This window comes from Carcharodon carcharias, chromosome 9 (genome assembly GCF_017639515.1).
Source record: "Carcharodon carcharias isolate sCarCar2 chromosome 9, sCarCar2.pri, whole genome shotgun sequence".
Classification (NCBI taxonomy): Eukaryota; Metazoa; Chordata; class Chondrichthyes; order Lamniformes; family Lamnidae; genus Carcharodon; species Carcharodon carcharias.
The window spans coordinates 160,354,657-160,380,595 of NC_054475.1; the positions used below are offsets into that span (position 1 = coordinate 160,354,657).

General features: G+C 43.1%; 1 protein-coding gene across 1 annotated transcript in view; it reads left to right on the forward strand.

Moving 5' to 3' along the window:
* Positions 1-18,384, forward strand: part of LOC121281909 (LON peptidase N-terminal domain and RING finger protein 3-like) — a 32,924-nt gene extending 14,540 nt beyond the window's left edge. The window contains exons 7-12 of the mRNA XM_041195072.1: positions 4,323-4,437; positions 5,157-5,278; positions 6,615-6,773; positions 10,191-10,353; positions 11,992-12,141; positions 13,088-18,384. Of these exons, the coding sequence (XP_041051006.1) occupies positions 4,323-4,437; positions 5,157-5,278; positions 6,615-6,773; positions 10,191-10,353; positions 11,992-12,141; positions 13,088-13,246 (868 nt within the window). The 3' untranslated portion in view covers positions 13,247-18,384. The remainder of the gene's footprint in view (positions 1-4,322; positions 4,438-5,156; positions 5,279-6,614; positions 6,774-10,190; positions 10,354-11,991; positions 12,142-13,087) is intronic.
* Positions 18,385-25,939: the final 7,555 nt, after the last annotated feature.

Here is a 25,939-nt window from a genome sequence, read left to right on the forward strand (position 1 = left end):
ATTGTCACTGGGATGGTAATCCAGAGACCCAAGGTAATGCTCCAGGGACCCGGTTTCAAATCCCATCACAGCAGATAGTAGAATTTGAATTCAATAAAATTGGAATTAGAAGTCTAATGATGAACATGAAACTATTGTTAATTGTCATTAAAAAATAAAAAAAAAACATCTGGTTTCCTAATGTCCTTAGTGGAGGAAGCATTTCAGGTACAGGGGAGGCAGTGGTATTGTCACTGGACTGATAATCCAGAGACCCAGGATAATGCTCTGGGGGTTGACCCAGGTTCAGATCCCACCATGGCAGATGGTGGACTATGAATTCAACAAATATCTGGAATTAAGGACCATGAAACCATTGTCGATTGTCATAAAAAAAAACCCATGTGGTTCACTAATGACCTTTTTAAGGAAGGAAATTTCGCTGTCCTTACCTGGTCTGGCCAATATGTTACTCTAGACCCACGGCAATGTGGTTGACTCTTAAATGCCCTCTGAACAAGGGCAATTCAGGGTGGGTAATAAAGCTAGCCAGTGATGCCCACACCCTATGAACAAATTAAAAAAATAAGGACTAACATTTCCTTTCCTAATTGCCTTATGTTAACTTTGTCATTCATGTAAAATGACAGGCTCCTCTGAATACCAATAAATCTTGCCATTTAGAAAATATTCTCCTTTTCTATTTTTCCTTCCAAACTGGATAACTTCACACTTCTCCACATTATAATTGCACCTGCCATGTTTTTGCCCACTCACCTAACATGTCTTTATACCCCCTCACAGCTCACTGTCCCACCGAATTTGGATAAATAACACAATCACCTCACGCAGGTCAGTGCTGTAGATTGTAAACAGTTGTGGCCCCAACTCTGCTCCTAACCTCCTAATTACAGCTTGCCAACTTGAAAATGACCCATTTATTCCTGTCCATTAACCAACCTTCAATACACACTAATATTTGATCCCTCATCCCATGAGCCCTAGTTTTGTGTAATACCTCCTGTGTAGCACTCTCTTCATTTCTCTGCCTAAAGACAGGCTCAACCCACAGCTCCACAATCTCTGCCACAGGTAGGGCAAGGAGGCAAGTCTCAAATCCACCCCAGCTAGAACAGGGATCAAACCCTTGCTGTTGCCACCAATTTGATCCGTACCAGCTGTCCAGCCAATTGAGCCAACTACCCACTCGAGATGTCTGAGAGTTGCTGTGGCACCATAAACCTTTACTTGCATGTTGTAGCCTGGAGCTAAGGATAGTGATGGTCGAGCCTCCAACTTCTTTTTAATCACATGGCTGATCCGGAATCCCTCCCATTCTTACCATCTGGCATTTGGAAAATGTTGGCAGGGTTTGTAAGTTGATTCTCAACCTGTTTGGCCATGTTGTGAACACATCTTCCTTGGTCATCAAGTCCTGGAGTGGGACTCAAACCCAGATCTTCTGGCTCAGAGGCAGGGATGCTACCCATTGAGACAGAGAACACCCTGCAGCACCTCATGGAGTGCTTTTTGAAAATCCAAATGCGTTCCATCCACTGGGTCTTCCTTATGTACCCTGCTATTTGTAACCTCAAAAAAAACTTCAGTACATTTGCCAAACACAATTTCCATTTCAGAAATCCATGTTGAGTCTGCCTAAATGTATTATGATTCTCTAAGTGCTCTGTTACCATGTCCCTAATAATAGCTTCTATATAGTTATATATGGTTACAGAAGGATTTGGCCTATCAAGTTATTGCCAGCTCTCAGCAAGAGCAATTTAGCTAGTCCCACTCCCCTGCCCTTTCCTCAGAGCCCTGTAATTATTTTTCTCTTCAGATGCCTATCCAATTCCATTTTGAGAGCCAAGTGAATGTGCCTCTACCACATTCTCAGGCAGTGCATTTCAGATCCCAACCACTCGCTGCGTAGAATTTTTTTTTCCCTCTTATCGCCTTTGTTCTTTTGCCAATCACCTTAAATTGGTGTTCTCCGGTTCCCGACCCTTCCACCAACTGCAACAATTTCTCTTTATCTACTGTCTCTAGACTCCTCATGATTTTGAACACCTCTATCAAACCTACTTTTCAACTCTCTCTTTAAGTAGAACAACTCAGACTTTTCCAACCCATCCATGGAAATAAAAACTCTTATAACTTGTAAATCTTTTCTGGACTCTCGCAAAAGCCTTGAGGCTGAACCTATTTTTTTCCCTTCATTCTTAGGCTTTGCTGGCAAGGCCAACATTTGTTGCCCATCCCTAATTGCCCTTGGACTGACTGGCTTGCAAGGCCATTCAGGCGACAGTTAACAATCAACCACATTGCTGTAGGCCTGGTGTCACATGTAGGCCAGACCAGGTAAGGGTGGTAGATTTCCTCAGTAAACCACATGGGTTTTTATGACAATCAGTGATAGCTTCATGGTCACCATTACTGAGCTTTGTATTCCAGTTTTATTATTTGAATTCAAATTTCGCCAACTGCTGTTGTAGAATTTGAACCTGGTGTGGATCTCTGGAATACTAGTCCAGTGACATTACCACTACACCACTGTCTTCCCCACTAGCCTAAGTAAGAAAGACTTGCATTTAGATAGCACCTTTCATGACCCCAAGGATCCACAGTTGCTTTACATTGAAATGTAGTCACCATTATAATGCAGAAAAATGGCCAAGCCAATTTGCGCACAGCAAGCTCCCTTAAACAGGTGATCAAAAGGCAGCTATAAGCTTTCACTGGCTCCACAGGAACCAAAGTGAAAAGAACCTCATTTTGAATTCGTAAGGTGAAAATGCTTTGCCTGGTGTCTAGTTAACTTTATGGGTTGCTGTTGCCTTAATGGAGATTAGTTTGGGAATTTGTTAAAAGTTATGATAGTAGTAATTTGAAGCCATATATTTACCTGTGTAAATTAATAAAATGTTTCATTTAGTTTAATGGAAAGCCTCGAGAATTGGTGGTCCGATTCCTGAATTCAGAGTCGCATTTCAAACATAGCACTTAAAATAATGGGATATGACACTAGTTTAACGTTTCCCTCTGGGATTTTTAAATAACTCCGCTCCACCAACTGCACCGGCCATAACAATGCTATCAATTGTCTGTTAGTGGAAGAATAATCACTTTCTAATTTTAGTCTTACATTGACCTCTTTGTGGTGGATGTGTTACACTTTATTCAGGGAGCCCAAGTTACTGTGGCAACACACACACGCATGTTGTAGTCTGGAGCTATGAATAGAGATGGTAGAAGCTCCAATATTCTTTCTATCACATGGCTGACCCAGGAGTTTCTCCCATTTTTACTGCCTGCTATTGACATGTGTTGGAAGGATTTGCAGGTTGATACTCAACCTGTTTGGACATATTATGAATGCCCCTTCCTTGGCCATCAAGTCCTGGGGGGGGGGGGGGGGGGGGGGGTCTTGAACCCAAAGCTTCTGGCTCAGAGGCAGGAACGTTACCCATTGCATCACAAAACCTCATTGATCCCCTTTGTACACTAATAAATAGAGTTTACAATTAGAAGCCAAAATATGGTCCCGCCTCTGCAGGAACGTATACATATCTATATAATCACTTAAAACTCCTGAGATAGCACGTACATCGCACTTAGTTGCCATTGCACCTTCTATATTGGCTCAAGATTAAACAGCAGCAAATCTGAATTGAAGAGTTAGGCAGTGTATGGATCAGAACCAATAATTCAGGTGCATTGCATAAGAGCTTATTGTTGTAAAACATCATTGAGTAAAATATAGATGCTGTGCGGCATTATTTAAGTGGCTTATGGTTCTTTTAAAATAGCATTTGGTGTTTAACAAGCAAAACTGTGTGATGCAGTGGATTAGACAGTGAATTCTCATTTCTGAAACTTGAGCTCAGATCTAGCCAAGGTTATAGGGATGAACATCTATGGCGCTGGCGGCAAGGGACCTATATAGAGTGGGTTTGAACAGTGTCTATCAGGCAGGGGTTGAAAACTGTCCCTGGTTTTGCATTAATTGGCACTCACACACAGAGACCACAGGATCTCTGGTGTAGGCAATGGTACAAAATTCAATGGTGCAGCAAATAGTTTTCTCCTGATATTGCAGCAGAGTAGCAGGGAGCTTTGGTCCAAATCTAACTGTGCTTCGTCTCACCTGGGAATGCTCGATGCTGCCGCTGGGTGACGGAAATGAGAATTTTCCCTTCTCTGAGCACTGACAATGCTCACTTTGTTCAGAATAAAAAAAAGGTTTTGAACTTGTGGCAGTGCACCAATAACTGTGATTTCTACCATTTACCTCCTGCAAGATGTTGTGGTCTGCTTTTTTTTTTGCATTTGTTTTCTTTAAGGCTGTACTACGAACCCATCACCACACCCTGCGGACACACTTTTTGTCTTAAATGTATTGAACGATGCATGGATCACAGTCCAAAATGCCCTCTTTGTAAAGAAGTCCTGCCTGAGGTAAGTCCATGTCATGTATCAGATCAACCACAGTGATCAGTGTTCATTCTGTTGTATGTTGTAGTCGTCTTTACATAGCTTATGATCAAAACTATCTTAAAAAAATTTACTAGAATGTTGCGAGAACTGAGGGATTCTAATTATCAGGAAAAGTTGAACAGCCTTGGGGTCTCTTTTCACCAGAGAGGAGGGGTGATCTGATAGAGGTCTTTAAGATCACGAAAGAGTTTGATAGGGTAGATGTAAAAAAGACATTTCCATTTGTGTGAAAGCCAGAACTCAAGGCCATAAATATAACGTAGTCACTAATACATCCATTCGGGAATTCAGGAGAAACCTTTTTCACCCAGGGATTGTTAGAATGTGGAACTTGCTCCCACAAGGAATAGCTAAGGCAAATAGTATAGATGCCTTTAAAAGGAAACTAGTAAACACATTAAGAAGCAATAAAGGAATAAAAGGTTATGTTGATGGAGTTAGGTGAAGAGAGGTGGGAGGAGGCTTGTGTGGAATATAAACAATGGTATAGACATGTTGGGCTGAATGGCCTGTCTTAGTGCTGTTAATACTTCATAAAAACTACCACAGGGAACAGTTGCATTCTGAATGGGTTGTTGTATGTGATCAAATCTATCTGTGGATTAACATCAATTGTATACAATGTAATGGCTTCTCATCCTAAATAGAAATGCTGACACACTCGTTCATCCTTTCTGCAGTATCAGGCACTGAGAAAGTACAACAGAACTGTTCTAATAGAAGAACTAATCGTGCATTACTTGCCGGAAGAACTTGCTGAACGAAAAAGAGTGAATGACGAGGAGATGGCAGAATTGTCAAAGTAGGTCAATAGTAAAGTTATTGCCATTTTGGAATTCCATTACTATGGCAAGAGAATTAATATCAATTTCTATTTAAAGAACTCTCTCCATCAGTATTTGTTTAGAAATCAAGTTGTTAAAGAATTATTCTTGCTGTTATTGTGCATTTGCTTTCACCGGTCTATTTATGTATACCTTTCTGGATACTTTTATTCACTGCTTGCCAATGGTACAACCAGGGCTACTGGATAGAGTAACCAAATGTTCAAAAAGATGAATTTACATACATAGTTCAAATGGCAAGTTTACTAAGGGCTGTATTTAACAGCGCGTTGATACTGCATGTCTCGCTTTGATGCAAAGCTATTTGACTTTCTACCCATGCTAAAGAAAGACTTACTTTGACATAGTGCTTTCAGGATGTCCCAAAGCACATTACAACCAATTAGTACTTCTGGGTGTATTCCATGTTGTAATGTAGGAAATGTGGCAGCCATTTGCAGACAGCATGCTCTCATAAACAAAAATGTGATAGGGATAAGATGATCTGTTTTTGGTGATGTTGATTAAGAAACAAATATTGGCCTGGATATTAGGGACAATGTCTCCCCATTCTTCTTTTAAATAGTGCCATGTGATCTTTTACGTCCACCTGAGAGGGCAGACAATCGTCTCATCTGAAAAACGGCACTACTGCGAGTGCAGCACCCCTTCAGTACCGCACAAGTCAGCCTAGATTTCTGCACTCAAGTTTCTGGAGTGGGGCTTGAATGCACAGCCTTCTGACTCCGATGTGAGGTTGTTATCCACTGAGCCACAGTTGATACTATACATGTGTTGGATGGGGTTGGGGTTTGTGATTTCACTTCATAAAGTTGATGCTAATGTTGCAGTAAGGGCCTAAGAATTGGGTGCGAAGCCCTATTGCCTAGATAACCACAACAATCAGCCCACTGCCACTTTCACTGGACCCAAGTGCTCGGCAATCAAAGTATCCCCCGGATTGAAGTGGTAAAGGCCCCCTCTAAAGTGCAAATTGGGGTTGCGTGATGTACAGAAAAGATGGTGAGGGAAACTATTAATGTCACAAACACAGTACAACATCATAAGGTTAGAATGGGGGTCTCAATGATGTAGGAATGGATCTGATTAGTTTCATTTGGAAAATTATTTAACAGGATCGATGTCATTGTGAAATGACATGGTTGGATTCTTTAATACAAGGAGCAAAGATACTTTTATGTTGAGCTGAGCAATCTATATATTTTTATTTGTGCTAAAATATAACCAATATAAATGTATGATGTACTTCTCTATTAAGTCATTAATTCTAGAACATATTTGGTTTTTCTCCAGTCTCAACAAAGCTGTGCCAATATTCATCTGCACCATGGCGTACCCCACTGTACCATGCCCACTGCACATCTTTGAACCTCGCTATCGCTTAATGATCCGGAGATGCATGGAGACTGGCAACAAGCAGTTTGGAATGTGTTTAAGTGATCCGGTTAAAGGGTGAGTGGCAACAACAATTTTCATTTATATAGTCCTTTTGACATAGTAAAATTCTCCAAGGTATTCCACAGGATTGTTATCAACCAAAATGTGACAGCAAGCCACATGAGGGGTAGGCGGAATGTGGAGTTGAGGCCACAATCAGATCAGCCATGATCGTATTGAGTGGCAGAGCAGGCTCGATGGGCCAAATGGCCTACTGCTGTTCCTAATGCAAATGTTTGTATAAGATACTAAGGCAGATAACCAAAAGTTTGATCAAAGGTAAGGTTTAAAGAACATAATAAATGAGAGAGGTTTAGGGATGGTATTTCAGAGCTTAGGCTTGAGGGAGCTGAAACCATTGCCGCCAATGGTGAAGTGATTAAAATCAGGGAAATGCTAGATGTTAGAATTGGCAGAGCACAGAGATCTCAGAGGGGTGTAGGGTTGGAGGAGATCAAAGATAAGGAAGGACTTGAAAACTAGAATTTATCTCTATAGTATATAGCACAGAAGAAGTTCATTCAGCCCATTGTGCCTATGTCAGCTTCCTGAAAGAGCTATCTAGTCAGACCCTCTACTCTGTCATTTCCTACTTTTGTTCCTCTTCAAGTATTTATCCAATCCTCTTTTGAAAATTCATATTGAACATGCTTCCACTGTCCTTATGGACAGTGGATTCTAAATAAACATAATGTGCTGCATTTAAAGAAAGAAATTTTTTTAAAATATCTTGTCTACCCTCTGCTACTTTTCCTCAAATTTGTGTTGTCTCATTAATGATCCATCTGCCCACAGGAACATTTTCTCCTCATGTACTTTTGCCGAAATTCCTCATGTTGCTTGTGAACAAGTTCACAAAACCAACTTTATTAACATGACTTAAAAAAACGTTTTAAATCTGGAATCAAAGCAGAAATACAAGGCAGGTTGGTTAGCACCTGTAGAGAGAAAAGGCCGTTGTTAACATGTTACTGTACCCAAGGGCATATATCTGGCTGTCTTCTAGAGGGTTACCAACTGATTTGTTGTGTTATTTGCAACAGCTTCTGTTTTATTATTTCTTGTTACGATCAGCCTTGAATGAGTATTTTAAAGTACCAGAGGTATGGTGAAAACTCAAACTAAATCAAGGGAAAGCGCTTAATTGACTTAAAGAAATGGTAATGGAGGAACGAATGAGCCTGAAGATTGATGATTCAGATTCAGACCTTGATGGTTTGCAACACAGGGTTATTAAAAACAGTAGATGAGGAAATGACAGATGCTCTAGTCTTGATCTTCTAAAATTATCTTCATCTAAATATTGTCTGCGTGGATGAGAAAAATGTCAATGTCCCTCCATTATTTAAGAGGGGCGAGAAAGAGAAGTCAGGAAACTATAGACCTTTAGCCTGACATCTGTTCTGGGAAAGTTACTAGAATCTATTATTAGGGACAGAGTGACTGAGCACTTGGAAAAATATGAACTGAGCAGAGAGAGTCAGGCTTAAGGGGCTGAATGCCCTTCTCCTGTTTTGATTTTCCTATGTTTCAGAGCTGGTCCTTTTAGAATAGGATGTAATGTGCTTCTGGTTTCAACTATCTTTCTCTTCAAGATAAATGTCTAAACAACTTGTGGGGAATGAGGTGTAATTCCTCCTGTTGATTATTTGAGTGAGAAAGGTACCCTGTTGGGGGCTATAGTTAATACTGAGGAAGACTACAACAAATACAAGAAGACATTAATAAACTTGCAGAGTGGATACAGAATTTGAAAATGAATTTCAATACGGATATAAATGCATTTTATTGGAAGAATAAGGAAGCCATATACCCCGTGGAAAATAAGAGTCTAAATAGAGCAAAGGAGCAATGGGATCTCAGGGTACAGAGCATAATGAAATGAAAGTAGTGATGTGGTTTGTGGCTTTATTCTGTAGAAAAGGGAATACTGAGAGGCAATCTAATGGAGTTCTTTTAAGAAAGATTTATGAAAGATTTCGGACTTGCGGGGGTGTCCAAATGTAGATGCCATAAATGTAAGATAAACCCAACAGGTTTCAGTTTCAGTTCAGGTTTCCAGTTCAGGAGAACCTTCTTTATCCAAAGAGTGGTAAAAATGAACTCACTACCACAGGGAATTGCTGAGGTGAGGAGCATAGAATCATTTATGGGGAAATTAGGTAAACATATTAAGGAGAAAGGAAGAGAAAGTTAGGCTGATAGGGTTAAATAAAGAGGGGTGGGAGGAGGCTTGTGTGAAGTATAAACACTCACATAGACCACATGGGCCGAATGGACTATTTCTGTACTGTATAATCTATGCAAATCAGTGTCAGTACGTCAGGAAGTCCTGTTCTACATTCATGTTGACTTTTCTGCAAAAGTAATTAACAGAAGGAATTTAATCTCCTTGCTGATTAACTCTGTTTATGACTTGGATATAATTGGCCACACATATAATGTTTCCAGTTCAAGAATATTGGAAGTGACTCTGCAGTTTGTTTTGTGCTGTTATCTCTCCCATTAGATATGTGTAGCTCTGAAGTGGAAATTCACAGTTGGCATTCCTTGGCTGTTTGACATATTGAGCCAATGTGAAAACTTTGCAAGTCTCTCTTAAAGTCCTCTTAAATTAGCATAATGCAATGGGTGTGGTAGCCAAGTACTTCCATTGCTTGCTCAGCAACAGAGGTTATGAGTTCAAATCCTACCGTGCCAAATTGCTGAAATGGAATTCAGTAACAATTTCTAGGCTAGCACCTGCAAATAAAAGCGAATGAATTGTCTTAAAAATACAACTGGTTCATCAGTGTCCTTCAGGAACAGGAATGTTTGACTCCAGTCCAACATTATGTGCTCGATCCTTGAGAACAACAAGATGCACAATAAGTATTAGCTGGCTAGGCTTACGTGCACCTTAAGAACGAATACATAAAAACTAGCCATGCATTTTTAAAAAATTTGGAACCTCTTTTCTGCATGTTCAATGTATAGGTTATTGAAAGACAGATCTTGCATTCATATTGTGTTGTTGACCGCTTCAGCACATTCCAGCTGATGAGGTACTTTTGAAGTGTTGTTTCTGTTGTAAAGTAGGAAGCGTGATGACCAACTGAAGTACAGCAAACTCCCACAAATAGCAATTAGACGATGACCAGATCATCTGCTCTTTGAAAAAGTGCCATGAGATCAAACACAGGAGAAGAGAGATGTGGCCTCGGTTTAATATGTCATCTGAAGGACAGCTCCTCCAAAGGAGCAGCATATCCTCAGCCCTGCATTGGGCTTGTCAGCCTGGATCATATGCTGAAGTCTCTGGAGTGAGAATTGGGTGCACAGAGTCCCGACTCAGATGGGAAAGTACTACCTGTTGAGCTACTATAAAGCCACTCAGAACTCTTTGTAGTTGGTAGAGATATATTATAACTGTGTTCATTTTATCCTCTGTAGTTTTGCTGATTATGGCTGTATGCTGGAGGTCAGAAGCGTCGAGCTGTTTTCAGATGGTCGTTCAGTCGTAGACACCATTGGCAGGAGAAGGTTTAAGGTGTTACGACACAGTGAAAAGGACGGCTACAGTACGGCAGATATTGAATACCTTGAAGATAAAAAGGTGATGCTTTATCAAGATACCCTGTGTGAACTCTAACCCATCATTATACTTTGACAATTGTGCAACTGTTGTTAATGGAGTAAATGACTGATAACAAAGATAAGAGCCCATGGGATCCAGGCAATTTGGCAATTTGGATCCAGAATTGGCTGAGTGGCAGGAAGCAGAGGGTGTTGGTCAAGGGGTGTTTTTGTACTGAATGCCTGTGTCCAGTGGGGTTCCACAGGGATCAGTGTTGGGCCCCTTGCTGTCTGTGGTATATATAAATGATTTAGACTTGAATGTAGGAGGGTTGATCAGTAAGTTCAAGGATGACACGAAAATCGGTGGGGTGGTAAATAGTGAGAAGGATAGCCTTAGATTACTGGCGGATATAGGCGAGCTTGTCAGATGAGCTGATCAGTAGCAAATGGAATTGAATCCGGATAAGTGTGAGATGCTGCACTTGGGCAGGACAAATAAGGCACGGGAATACATGAAGAATGGTAGGACCCTGGGAAGTACCGAGGATCAGAGGGACCTTGGTGTGCATGTCCACCGGTCCCTTAATGTAGCAGGACAGGTAGATAAGGTGGTTAAGAAGGCATATGGGATACTTGCCATAAGAACAGGGAGATTATGCTGGAACTGTATAAAATGCTGGTTAAGCCACAGCTAGAGTATTGTGTGCAGTTCTGAAATCTGCATTGTAGGAAGGATGTGATTGCATGAGAGAGAGTGCAGAGGAGATTTACCAGGATGTTGCCTGGGCTGGAGAGATTAGATAGACTGTGGTTATTTTCCCTGGAGCAGAGGAGATTGAGGGGGGACATGATTGAGGTGTATAAAATTATGAGGGGCATAGATAGGGTAGACAGGAAGGAACTTTTCCCCTTTTGTGGAGGGATCAATAACCAGGGGGCATAGAATTAAGGTAAGAGGCAGGAGGTTTCGAGGAGATGTGAGGAAGAATTTTTTCACCCAGACTGTGGTGGGAATCTGGAACTCACTGCCTGAAAGGGTGGTAGAGGCAGAAACCCTCATAACATTTAAGAAGTATTTGGATATGCACTTGTGATGCCATGACATACAAGGCTATGGGCCTGGTGCTAGAAAATGGGATTAGAATAGTTAGGCATTTGTTTGACTGGCACAGACTCGATGGGCTGAAGGGCCTTTTTCTGTGCTGTAGACCTCTATGTGAAGGACCAGTTTTAGAATGAATGATAATATTAACTGATCAAATCATACAGTGCCAAAGGAGCCGATTTGGCCCCTTGTACTGGCTCTTTAAGAGAGCTACCCAGTTAGTCCCACTGTCTTGCTCTTCTCCACAGCTTGGCAAAACTTTGCTTTTCAAGTCACTGTCCAATTCTCTTTTGACAACAGTTACTGTTGAGTCTGCTTCCACCACTTCTGCCTTTCAGAAAGTACATTCCAGATCATCATCATCACGTTGCGTGGACAAAATTCTCCTCACCTCCGCTCTGGACCTTTTGCTAATTGTCTTAAAATACGAGCAAGACGTTAATTAGAGGGAGGTGGAGGTGGTGGAAGTACATCTATAGTCACATGCCATTTGTTGGATCATTGGTCAGGGGATTTCTCCAATGTGTACACCAAATCTTCTGCAATCTCATGAACTTTCTGACAAAACAGGTAGAGGGAGAGGACTATGCTGAACTTGTTCGTCTACATAACTTGGTTTATGATCAGGCATACATGTGGTTCAGCTCACTCAAGCAAATATTGAAGACTCGAATTCTGAGCCACTTCGGACCAATGCCAAGGAAGGATACAGATATACAGGTGCGTGAGCTCAAGGCTGTACATGTACCAGAGTTGCTTTTAGAAGTGATTTTTAAAAAGCAGACATCCAGTACAAGCCTTTCGAATAGCAGTTTACAAAGTGTTTACAGCACAGAAAGAGGTCGTTTGGATGGTTGGTATTGGTGCTGCACATGAGCGTCTCTTCCCACCGCTCTTCAGCTAACCTCATGAGCTTCACTTTCTATTCTTTTCTCCCTCATTTGCTTTCCTATCTACCCCAGAAATGCTTCTCTGCTATTCACCTCACTCATCCTTGTGGAAGCAAACTGCACATTTTAACCACTTTCTGGGTAAAGAATTTTCTCCTGAATTGTCCATAAGGTTTATTAGTGACGACCTTGTATGAATGGCCCCTAGATTTGGCTTACTCCACACTAGTGGAAACACCATATCTATAACAACCTTATTGAACTACTTCATAATTTTAACGATCTTCAACATCTCAGGAGATCACCTCTCAACCTTCTCTTCTAGTCAAGAGAGTCCTATCCTGTTCTAAGGTTTAAATAATACAGCCCTATGATTTTTCACCTTGGTTGCTTGAGGAAGTGTCCTGGAGATTAATTTTTGATTCCTGGAAACTCCAGGGCAATCCTGGAGGGTTGGCAACTCAAGGCTAGACTTTCAGCTCTCTGTGCGTCCTTTCCACAGATGAGAGGTAGAAGTGCAATGGTTTTATGCATTTGAAAAAGGCTTTGGCTTTCTCAACAACATAAGACCCATCACGTTTCTGCCTCCCTTCAGTTCCGAAGAAGAGTCATTTTGTACTCAAAACGTTAACTCTGTTTCTCTCTCCACAAATGCTGCCTGGCCTGCTGAGTTTTTCCAGCATTTTTCTGTTTTTCTTTCAGATCTCCAGCATCCGCAGCTTTTATTCCTTTCCGCTGATCTTTGCTTTGTGTTTTCCTTTGTCCCCCCCCTCCAGGCAAGTCCGAACGGCCCGGGCTGGTGTTGGTGGCTGCTGGCCGTGCTCCCACTGGAAAGTCGGGCTCAACTTCCCTTTCTCGCGATGACATCGCTTCAAGAACGCTTGAATGGCATTCGACGTGTGTTATTATTCATGTCGCGCAACTGCCCACGGTGACTGATTGCCTGGTTTGAGTCTCAGCTCGCTTGTGTGCTGTGGTAGGAACTCTTGTTGCCACCACACAAGTGACGCTTTTCTACATTCATGTCTTACTGAAGTAGCCCGATGAAAGGAATCTCATCTAGTGAAGGATGTGCATAGTCAGGATGAGTGTTACTGATAATATAATCAATTGACGGCATTTAGTGTTAAAATCTCAGTACATTTTTGTGACTATTTTTACAGCCTGAATCCCAAAATATCTTATTTTGAGAATGTATATTTTTGTTAAGTCATATGTATATTTATGGAACAACAGAAGTTTTTAAATTATTTATGCTTTCTTATCTACTTAGAATTCAGTCTGTGGTCAAGCTAAAATATCCGCAAGGAATATACAAACTACAAAGTAGTTTGAAACAATGACATTTTGTCCTAAAGGACATGATGAAGGGAATGTATTATTTATGTCTGGAAAACAAATATGCTGGGTGGTACAGATTTGCATGCCACTTCTTTTCTGAGTGAATCTTAAAGCTTTTACATTTCCCTCAAACATATACTGCAAGTAATATTTTCTTGTTACTCTTTTTAAAGTACCTTCCGCTCTCCATTCCCTGGCTTCTGAACTAACTGAAACCAAGAAAGCAGGTGGGCAACTGATTTACCAGTGCCCAACAACAGTTTGATGAACTAGCTTCAAGAAAGCATGCCAGAGAAGGCCAGTGTTGACAAACCCCTTTGATTTTCCTATTGTCTTGCACCCAACCACCTCCCCCACCCCCCCTCCACTCCACTCCGTTGGCCTGCATTTAGTGCCTCCCTGCAGTGACACAACTGAGATCAGGGACTTAAACTCTCTCCCACTGCAGCTTAGTGCTCTGACCCATTGTACCACTCTGCCACCCACACATTTTTCTCAAGTTAAGATGTACTTAAAACATGATGTTGCGTAGCATTTATAGTTATAAGAGACACCTTGTCTTCCATGGACACCATTGCGTCCAGCACAAATTAAATACAAGAACGGACCACTTAGTCTGGGGACGTTTGGGTTTTTTTTTACTTGAAAACATGTTTGCACTTCGTCGGATTTTGGATTCCCATTATATTATCAGTAACATTCAGTTTAACCAGAAAATTTGCACATTCTTTCTCATGTGTTCTCATAAAGCCAAAGTTAAATATATTTATTATCTTATTTTTGCAACAATCCATGTCATGTGCACACAGCATTCGGAGGTGTGCAATAATTTAACCTGCCTATACCGACAAAATCTGTCACATTCTGCGTGAAGTATTATATCATATATCTTAAGAAAAACATTGGACTTAATATACTAATGTAGATTAGGATAGGGTAGCAGAATTCTGCCTTTTAGTACTGTTTGGTTGAGAACTGTATGTTTTTAAAACACTGTATTCGAATCATGTACTTTTGTTTAGATGTAGTGAGTGTGATTGTGCAATTGATTTTTGTCTAAACACAATCCTGACTAGTCGATGCCCCTAGCCTTAATAACTCTGTTAATTGCATTTCTGACAGTTAGCACAACTGGACTATGTTAAGTGCATTTCAACTGACCCCACAATCTTTCATGCTTGAATGTAATATATTGCTTCAGTGTAACCACTCAGATAAAGCTGTGAAGTAATTTTAAAGGCCTACCTACCAACTAAAGCCTAGGGGGTTTGACACTGGCTTAGCCGGGTTTTCTCACGATAGCCTGTGCTGTTTGCATTGAGTGGGTTCAGGTAACAGAGTTCTGATTAGAATCGAGCCCCAAGTTATTTACATTTGCGCTGTCTTCAGGTATCACTCAATCTGAAAATTTAAGAATTGAGAGGCACTGTTTTCTGACATCAGAAAGAGAGAACGTCCAGATTAGCAGTATGCTGTTTCCATCCCTGGGGTTTCATTGCAACGAATGGCACATTTTGATGTGGTGAGTTAACGGCGTTTGACAAATAAGTACAATTTACCAGACAATTTCAGTGAAACAACTGTGCCTCTTTCACCTATATTTCCTTTTAAATTATTCACGCATATTACTAATGTATCAGTTTAGCCTGCATAGTCCAACATTCCCTCCCCCTCAAACAGCTTTCTTTATCACAAACTATCACAGTCTGCTTAACATAAGATGAAAGTCCTGACCTTACCCTTTATCATTATTGTCCCCTCCTTTGCAAATTGGTCTGCTGTGTCCTGAACTGGATAATGATGCAAATGAAGAACTGATTTCAATATCTAAATTTCCATTATTTGACACTGCAGATGGAACTAGAATTTTGTTTAGCCATTTGTTCAGCTGAAGTAGGTGAACACCCATTTTGGTGCATTATACCATGTATATATTTACAGGGGAAGCTCACAAGAAAGAGCACATGAGAGATGGACCTGGCCAAAGTAGGTGCGTACATGCATTGTGTTACATACTAGTGTAAAGCAACTTCAATTTCACAAGTTAGATGCAGATGATGGAGTCCGTTTGAACCCATCTTAAGACACCCATCCAAGATGAAGAAAACATTACATTGTCCCATGCCACCAGGAATGTAGGGACGGAAGTGGGCATTCAGCTTGAGCCTGTTTACTATGATGAGGTCATAACCTGACCTGTATAGGAACATAGGATTTAGGAGCAGGATTAGGCCTTTCAGCCCATTGAGCCTGCTCCACCATTCAATAAGATCATGCAGCCATGGTTGTGGTCACTTTCCTTAATCCTTGACCCCCTTGTCTAGCAAGTCTATGTAACTCAGCCTTGGGTAAATTTAAAGATCCAGCCTCCACTGCCTTCTGGGGAAGAGAATCCCACACGCTAAAGACCCTCAGAGAGAATTTCTCCTCACCTCTATTTTCAAAGGGAGACCTTATCATTCTTAAACTATGTCCCCCAAGTTCTAGTTTCCCCCACAAGAGGAAAACCTCCCGGTGTCCACTCTATCCAGTCCCCTCAAGATCTCAGCTGTTTCAATAAGATATCATTACTGCACCCGCCTGCCTCTGTAACCCTTAATTCTCTTGCCCAACAAATACCTGTCAATCTCAGTTTTGACATTTTCCGTTAACCCTAGCTCTTTGAGGGAAAATAGTTCCAGATTTCCACTACTGCTTGTGTGAAGAAGTGCTTCCAGGCATCACCCCGAAATGGCTCAGCTCTAATTTTAACCAGAATGCCCCTTGTTTTGGACTCTGCCACCAGAGGAAGCAGTTTCTCTATCAATTCCTTTTATCATTTTAAACACCTGAATTAAATCACCCTTAATCTTCTATATTCAAGGAAATACAAGATCAGTCTATGCAACCTGTCCACATAACTTAACCCTTTTATCCCAGGTATCACCTGTTCCTTGTGTGCTAGTGTCGCTTTGGCAATGCTACCAAGAAGATCATTCCTGTGGTGATTTCTTATGCATGAAGAAATCCTTTGTGTCCTAAATGGTCTTTTCACTAGTTTTAGCCCATGGTCTCTTGTTCTAGTTTTTCGACTCACACAATTAACCATATTTAAAACAACTTGCATTTATATAGCACTTTTAATATAGTTAAACATCCCAAAGTGCATCACAGGAACATTACCAAAGTTTAACACTAACTCACATAAGGAGATATTTAGGACATTGCTTGGCCAAAGAGGTAGGTTTTCAGGAGCTTATTCAAGGAGGATAGAGAGGTAGAAATGCGGAGAGGTTTTGGGAGGGCATTCCAGGGCTTAACATCTAAATGGTAAACCTTGTTTTGTTTTATAAGTTTTTCTTCCACTCATCCTGTTTCAAGGCAAAAGGGCCCAGTTTCTCCAATCTATCTTTACATAGAGTGTACTGTACAAAACCAGGTCATTCTGCTCAACTGCTCTGTGCTGATGTTTGTACTCTCTCCTCTCCGACGCTGGGAATTATCTCTCTGTGTTTTCTCTACATTGCCTCCATAGCTTAAGATGTCTGACTAGGGCATGTACAATTTTAGCCTGACTTCTTCTTGACTTACACCCAGCTGCTCAAGCATTGTAACCAAGCATTTGTCCTGGCTGTTGCTTCTCCACAGTAATTGTAAGCACTGAACTTTTGAAGCCCCAAATCCCTTTCCAGTTCCCCTCCTATGCCATCCATTGTGATGCCCATTTGTCTTGCAGTACAAAGTACCTTACACTCGTCTATATTGAATTTCATGAAATGATGTTACATTAAGTAACTATTTGTGTATTTCAGTGCTGAAAAAATCTGAACTCCACGGTACTTTACTATTACTTTGAGCTTTTGCCCCCTCCTTCACCCCACCATCCATATAATTGATTCCTGCATATCTTATTTGCGGAGACTAATATGAACTTGCTTTCATTTTTTCCTCTTTCTCACATTATCTTCATTGCATTTGTTACTGCACTTCATTTTGTTTCAAAAACTCCCTCTCCTACTAGGCCGCGCATGCAGAGGGAACAACTGGAGCTTTCGAGATTGACGTCAGTAAATTTACATTGAGTAAGGATATGAAGGGACATGGAGCAAAGGTGGGTGAATGGAGATGAGGTGCAGATCAGCCAAGAGCAAGGCAGGAGGGACTGAATGGCCTCCTCTTCTTTCTAATTGCGCAGCGAGTGGTTAGGATCTGGAATGTCCACACTATGACTGTGGAGGAGGCAGATTCAATCACGGCTTTCAAAAGTGAATTGGGTAATTATCTGAAGAGAGAAAAATTGCAAGGCTAAAGAGGAGAAACAAGGGAGTGGGACTAGCTGCGTAGCTCTTGCGGAGAGCCAGCATGGACATGACAGGTCGAATAGTCTCTTTCTGTGCTGTTGCCATTCAATGATTGTAATGTTCTTCTATTTTTCTACAGTTAGTAGCAAACCACAAGGGCAGATGCCTCCTGAATGTTCTGAGATTTAATGTATCTTCAATATTGCAGTCGCTTAAGTAATAAATGTAATTCCTGTGAAATTAACTGAAGATTTTGAGTGTCTTTGTGCCCATCGATGTTTCTTGGTGACTGGTCACTATTTTCCAGCTATGTTTGTGGTTTATATTAATGGGACACTCAAGAAGCAAATACTTAAACAAACTAAGGTTTGGAAGTGCAATTAAAATGAAATGTCTGTGGTGAGTACAGTTAAGACAACCATGATGTTCAATAAAACCTTGCTTAACCTATAGTTTGTTGTCTTTATCCTGAATACAATTCGAAACACAATGCTCCAACATCAAGAGAAGGGTATTGTGGAATATACCATTTACTACACTGATGAGAATGATATTCTAACTTGTGCCTGATTATTAAAGTCTCTTTGAACAGTAGATGTTCCATCATTCTCCAGTGTGTAATCTGTTTACATATTACATGTTCTTTGACAGCACGTCCCAAGCTCAAGACCTCCATCATCCAGAAGGACGAGAGCAGCAGGCGCATGGGCCACCATCACTTGTTTTATTCATTCACTGGATATGGGCACTTTTTTTTATTCTTTCACGGGATGTGGTCATCAAAGACTAGGCCAGCATTTACTTCCCATCCCTAATTGCTCTTGAAGAGGTGGTGGTGAGCTGCCTTCTTGAACCGCTGCAGTCATTGTGGTGTAGGTACACCCACAGTCCTGTTAGGGAGGGAGTTCCAGTATTTTGATCCAGTGACAGTGAAGGAACGGCGGTATATTTCCAAGTCAGGATGGTGAGTGGCTTGGAGGGGAACTTCCAGGTGGTGGTGTTCCCATCTGCTACCCTTGTCCGTCTAGGTGGTCGTGGTTGGAGGTTTGGAAGGTGCTGCTTAAGGAGTCTTGGTGAGTTTCTGCCGAGCATCTTGTAGATGGTACACACTGCTGACACTGTGCGTCGGTGGTGGGGGAAGGGAATATTGGTTGATGGGGTGCCAATCAAGCGGGCTGCTTTGTCCTGGATGGTGTCAAGCTTCTTGAATATCATTGGAGCTGCACACATCCAGGCAAGTGGAGAATATTCCATCACACCCCTGACTTGTGCCTTGTAGATGGTGGGCAGGCTTTGGGGAGTAGGAGTTGAGTTATTCCCTGCAGAATTCCTAGCCTCTGACCTGCTCTTGTAGCCACAATATTTATATGGCTGGTCCAGTTCAGTGTCTGCTCAATGGTTGATAAGGGGGATTCAGTGATGGTAATGCCATTGAATGTCAAGGGATGATGGTTAGATTCTCTCTTATTGGAGATGGTCATTGCCTGGCACTTGTGTGGCACGAATGTTATTTGCCAGTTGTCAGCCCAAGTTTGGATATTATCCAGCTCTTGCTGCATTTAGACATGGACTGCTTCAGTATCTGAGGAGTCACGACTGGTGCTGAACATTGTGCAATCATCAGTGAACATCCCACTTCTGACCTTATGAAGGAAAGAAGGTCATTGCCGAAGGAGCTGAAGATGATTGGGCTGAGGACACTACCCTGAGGAACTCCTGCAAGGATATCCTGGAACTGAGATGATTGACCTCCAACAATCACAACCATCTTCCTTTGTGCTAGGTATGACTCCAACCAGCGAAGAGTTTTCCCACTGATTCCCATTGACTCGAGTTTTGCTAGATCTCCTTGATGCCACAGTCGGTCAAATGCTGCCTTGATGTTAAGGGCAGTCACTCTCACCTCACCTCTGGAGTTTAGCTCTTTTGTCTATGTTTGAACCAAAGCTGTAATGAGGTCAGGAGCTGAGTGGCCCTGGCAGAACCCAAACTGAGCATCAGTAAGCAGGTTATTGCTAAGCAAGTGCTGCTTGACAGTACTGTTGATGACCCCTTCCATCACTTCATTGATGATTGAGAGTCAATTGATGGGGCAATAATTGGTCAGGTTGGGATTTGTCCTGTTTCTTGTGTACAAGACATACCTGTGCAAGTTTCCACATTACTTGTAGATGCCAGTGTTGTAGGTATACTGGAACAGCTTGGCTAGGGGCGTGACAAGTTCTGGAGCACAAGCCTTCAGCACTATTGCTGGAATATTGTCAGGGCCCATAGCCTTTGCAGTATCCAATACCTTCAGCCATTCCTTGATATCACATGAAGTGAATTGAACTGGTTGAAGACTGTCATCTGTGACGCTGGGGACCTCTGGAGGATGCTGAGATATATCATCCACTCAGCACTTCTGGCTGAAGATTTTTGCGAATGCTTCAGCCTTATCTTTTGCCCTGATGTGCTGGGCTCTCCCATCATTAAGAATGGGGATATTCGTGGAGCCCCCTCCTCCAGTGAGTTGTTTAATGTCCACCAGCATTCACGGCTTGATGTGGCAGGACTGCAGTGCTTAGACTTTATCTTTTGGTTGTGGAATCACTTAACTCTGTCTATCACTTGTTGCTTATGCTGTTTGGCACTCTTCATTGAACCAAGGTTGATAGTAATGGTACAGTGGGGATATGCTGGGCCATGAGGTTACAGATTGTGTTCAAGTACAATTCTACTGCTGCTGATGGCCCACAGTGCCTCATGGTTGCCCAGTCTTGAGTTGCTAGATATGTTCAAACTCTATCCCATTTAGCATAGCAGTGAAGGGTATCCTTAATGTGAAGACAAGACTTTGTCTCCATGAGGACTGTACGGTGGTCACCCCGTAGAACCATAGAAAAGTTACAGCACAGAAGGAGGCCATTCAGCCCACTCCTACTGATACTGTAATGGACAGATGCATCTGCGGCAGGCAGGTTGGTGAGGATGAGGTCAAGTATGTTTTTCCCTCTTGTTGGTTCCCTCACCACCTGGTGCAGACTCAGTCTAGCAGCTAGGTCCTTTAGGACTTTGCCAGCTTGGCCACTACTTGGTGATGGATATTGAAGTCCCCCAGCCAGAGTACATTCTGCACCCTTACCACCCTCAGTGCTTCCTCCAAGTGGTGTTCAACATGGAGGAGCACTGATTCATCAGCTGAGGAGGGTTGGGTGTAGGTGGTACATGTAATCAGCAGGAGGTTTCCTTGCCCGTGTTTGACCTGATGCAATGAGATGTCATGGGGCCCAGAGGTGATGTTGAGAACTCCCAGGGCAACACCCTCCTGACTATATAACCACTGTGCCACCACCTCTGCTGGGTCTGTCCCAGCCTGCTGGATAGGACATACCCAGGGATGGTGATGGTGGTGTCTGGGGCATTATCTGTAAGGTATAAATCCATGAGGATGTTGCTTGACTAGTCTGTGAGACAGCTCTACCAATTTTGGTACAAGCTCCCAAATATTAGAAAGAAGGACTTTGCAGGGTCGACAGGGCTGACTTTGCTGTTGTAGCTTCCGGTGCCTAGGTCGATGCTGGGTAGTCCATCCGGTTCCGTTCCTTTTGGCAGTTTGATACAACTGAGTGGCTAGGCCATTTCAGAGTCAACCACATTGCTGTGGGTCCGGAGTTACATGTAGGCCAGAAAAGGTAAGGAGGGCAGATTTCCTTCCCTAAAGGTTTTTACAACAATCAGCAATGGTTTTATGGTCATCATTAGACTTCTGTCCAGATTTTTATTGAATTCAAATTTCACCATCTGCTGTGGTGGGATTTGAACCTAGGGCATTACTTTGGGCCTCTAGATTACTTGTCCTGTGGCAGTACCACTACACCACCACCTCCAGCATTTATTGCCTAACCTTAATTGCCCTTGAAAGGTTGTGGTCAGTTGCTGCCGTGAACTAAACTAAGTGGTTTACAACTAAGTAGACCAACTCAGGGGACAGGCAAGAGTCAACCCTGTTGCTGTTGCTCTTGGGTCGCTTATTGTACAATATATATAAACGGACCAGGTAATGACAGATTTCCTTCCCTAAAGGACATTAGTGAACCAGATGTTTTTTTTAGAACAATCCAGTAGTTTCATAGTCAACATTAATGAGACTTGATTTTTATTCCAGAATTTTACATAAATAAATACCTTTTGATTCCCCAGCTTCCATGGTGGGATTATGAACTCGTGTTCCCAATCATTACTTCAGGTCTCTGGATTACTCTGGATTACATACAGTAACATAACCACTTTGCTACCCTAGCCCATAGCCTACTCCAAGTTCCCCTCCAAATCACACATCATTCTGACTTGGAAATATATTGTCGTTCCTTCACTGTCGCTTGTTCAAAATCCTGGAACACCCTTCCTAACAGTACTGTGGGTGTACTGATACCACATAGATTGCAAAGTTTCAATAAGACAGCACTCCACCACCTTCTCAAGGGCAATTAGGGATGGGCAATAAATGCTGGCCTTGCCAGCGAAGCCCACATCTCGAATTTTTAAAGAAATGAACAGGTAATACAAATGAATAAAAGTCTTACATCTCACACTACTCCATCACACTCACTGTAACACATGGAAAGTGCACAAAGAGCAAACAAAACCAATAAATAATCGTTAAATAAATAAAGGTGATTGCAATACACAAAGAACAAAGCAAGGAAAGAGTACACAGATACTAGCAATGATTAACCAGACCACCAATAAATTAATTCAAAACATGGATACAAACTTATTTCAATGATCATTTTATCAGCTATTTAATCCAGGGCATGGCAAAATCATTGTGGGTTAGCCTTGATTTTTGTGCTCAAGTCCTGGAGTAGGTCTGAAACCCACAATTTTCTGACCCAGAGGCATGAGTGCTTGCTACTTACTGAACCACAACTAACATTTATAAAGGTTATTCTTGGATGCCATCGTCCCAGATTTACACTAAGTGCTGCAGCGGGCGGATAAAACAACGTTTTACCCGCTGGCCGCAATGGCGAGTTTTCACACCGTGTCGTCCCAATCCCGCCACATTACTTGTGTATTCCAGGAAAACACGCCGTTTCAATAGCAGGCAGCCCGCCCGCCCTCACCTCGCTGTTTCATCTTGCTGGGCGCCATTCTTAAAGTGCAGCCGCACACACACATTTCAGAGCTTTCAGGCCACGATTGCTGCAGGGAAGATGTCCACAAAAGGCAAGAAGACTGCAGTCCTTAGGTTTAGTGATGTATAACTAGAACACCTGCTGGATGCCATGGAGGACCGCTGGGATGTCCTCTATCCCCGCTCTGGCCTGCAGGATGGGCAGCAGCATTACCAACCAGGTTTGGGAGGTGGTGGTCAGCGCCAATGCCCAGCAAAAGAGGACAGCCACCCAGCGCCACTAAGATGAATGGTCTCATCCGTTCTACCAGGATAACTCACTCTTCTCATCACTCCCCCTGCATACCCTCCCTGCTCAACGCCCCTTCCTCCCCCTGGACACCTTCCACTCTCTGCACCACTTCTCTTGCACCTTCCACCCCCTCTTACACCTACCTCCCTAGTTGCTGTTGCCTTCCCCGTTACCCCCTCCACCCCTCTTACACCTACCTCCCCCCCAACCTCCCCCCAACCTCCCCCGTTACCCCCTCCTCCTCCTGTTCTCCCTCCCCCCCAACCTCCCCCCGACACCTTCATTCCCCCCTCTCACCTCACCCCGCCCTGACACCTTCATTACCCCACTTCCAATTTCACCCCCACCGACACCTCTTCCTCCCCCAGCTGATCCTAGCCCTTCCTCTCCCACCCCCACGACCATCATCCATGGTGAGCATCAATGGTGACGTTCCAGCTACCGTGCGCTGCCTCACAGGGGAGCGATGCCCAGGAGAATCCACCCGGCACGCCATGGACGTTCCTCCGGTGTGCCAGTTGGTGCCGGGCTCCAGCATCTTCTGCTCCTCGGATGTCCGCGATGTGAGCAAGGCCCTGGCGGTTAAGTCCCCGCTTCTTCACGTCAAGACGTGTTCTACAACCGACGTGATGTCCCGCCGACATGGGTGGACGACCCAGCTGGGGGGGGTGGGGATAAGCCCAGCGGGCAGGCTTAATAATGATAAGCTGATGTATTACAATGAGGTTCCTGATGCCCGACGGCGGATAACATGGACCTCCATCGGTGGGCTCAATGGATGACCTTGAACTGGTTTCAGACCATTGCGCAACGCATTGTCTGCTCACGCCATCGAACACTCCCGCGTCGACAGACACAGAAAACCACAGCCGTCAGCTTTGGTGAAGTTATTACACAAATAGCAAGCATGCCTATATATTCCTACGTCTGCTATTTTAATGAAGGTTTAAACAGGTTGGAAATAAATAGGGCAACACTTGAGTTAGAATAGGGGAGGGGGGGGGTGGGGTTATGTGACTTATTTGTCTGCGAAAATTTTGAGGGTAATTTCTGCCCTAAAAGGTTTAGAGTAAGTTCAACTGCTGCGTTGTGATAGAAAAATAGGACGGACGTGACTCAGTCAGAACATTACAATGGCTTGTTCTGAGAATGTCTATAAATCTATCACTTGAGCGATCCCCACTGCATTACCTAGCAGGACCAATCAGGATCACTGTCTCTGTTAGAGACAGTATTCATGGACTGAAAGCTGCCAAAGAAAATAGGATTTCTTCCTTTGCAAGATCATTTTCATCCTTTGAATCGAAGCATCCTTCACATTACTCTTTTAGGCAGGCAAAGGTCATAAACAAAAGAATAGCAACGTTGCATAGCAGTACTTTTTCTTTCCGGAAGATAGCTCACCCCATTCCCTGCTTTTATGTGCCACGAGAAAAAAATCCATCTCCCACAGGAAAGGAGGAGAAAATTTGTTGTAGTAATGATTTACACTTAAAGGAAGTCTTGTATTTCGGCAGCATTTTTCACCTACTCAGGACATCTGAAAACATTTTACAGCCAAGGAAGTACTTTGGAAGTAAAGCCGCTGTTTTAATATAGTGAACTTAGACCTGCCGTTTATCATGAACTTATCGCAAGAGACATGGGGCGGGGGTTTCCCGGCCCTGCCTGTCGCCGGGATCGTCCGGTCCGGCCGGAAGTCAATGGGCTTTTGGCTGGGCCGCCCAACCTCCCGCAGTGGGACCCATCGCAACAGGGCGATCAGTAAGGGAACGTCTCTAAAGAGCACTCTGAACCCTAAAGGCTAAATGGTGCATAAGGTTACCTCTGGGTAACTCATGTCCCCATGATCTCTTTGGTTTCTATGGAGAGAGTTCTCCCACCGTTGGGGGGGGGGGGGGGGGGGGGGGGGGGTTGTGCGGGGGGTGGTGGGGGGGGTGCATGGGCGGGTGCATACCTGATCGACGCCCCTGATCAGGTCCGCGCCGCCATTTTACGTGGGCGGGCCAATTAAGACCGGCCCAGCGTGACACGCGCCCAGAAGCACTGACCGCTCCCTCTGTGAGTGGGAGGGGGGTGGGTTCCCTGAGTCGGGATTGTGCTCTTTTGCGCGTGCACACAAAAGAGCGCAGGTGTCTCAGGGAGATAAGTTAGATAAGTTTTAAGTATTGAAAAGTTTAATGAAGAAAAAGCAATTGAAGACATGTCCCCTCATGTGACAGTGTCACACGAGCTGGGACATGTCAATGAACTTTAATGAAAAAATTTATTTAATTTATAAACCCTTCATGAAACCTCATCCCGCCCGCGGTTGAGGTTCCATGAAAAATGCAAAGGCCGTCTGGGCTATTTGCCTGCCCCACAGCAACCTAAAGGTTGGACGGGCAGCTTTCTCAATAGCCTTATTTGGTTCATTAATGGCCTTAACAAGCTGTTGACAATTTGTCGGGCACGCAGCTGAGCTTAAAATCTAAATGGCGCGCGGTGACATTGTGACACACACCCGTCGTCACTCCACATCATTTCACGCCTTAGCAAGCAGGCTCCGCCCCCGCTCACCAAGCCGAAAATTCTTGCCAATGGCTGTGGCATTGCC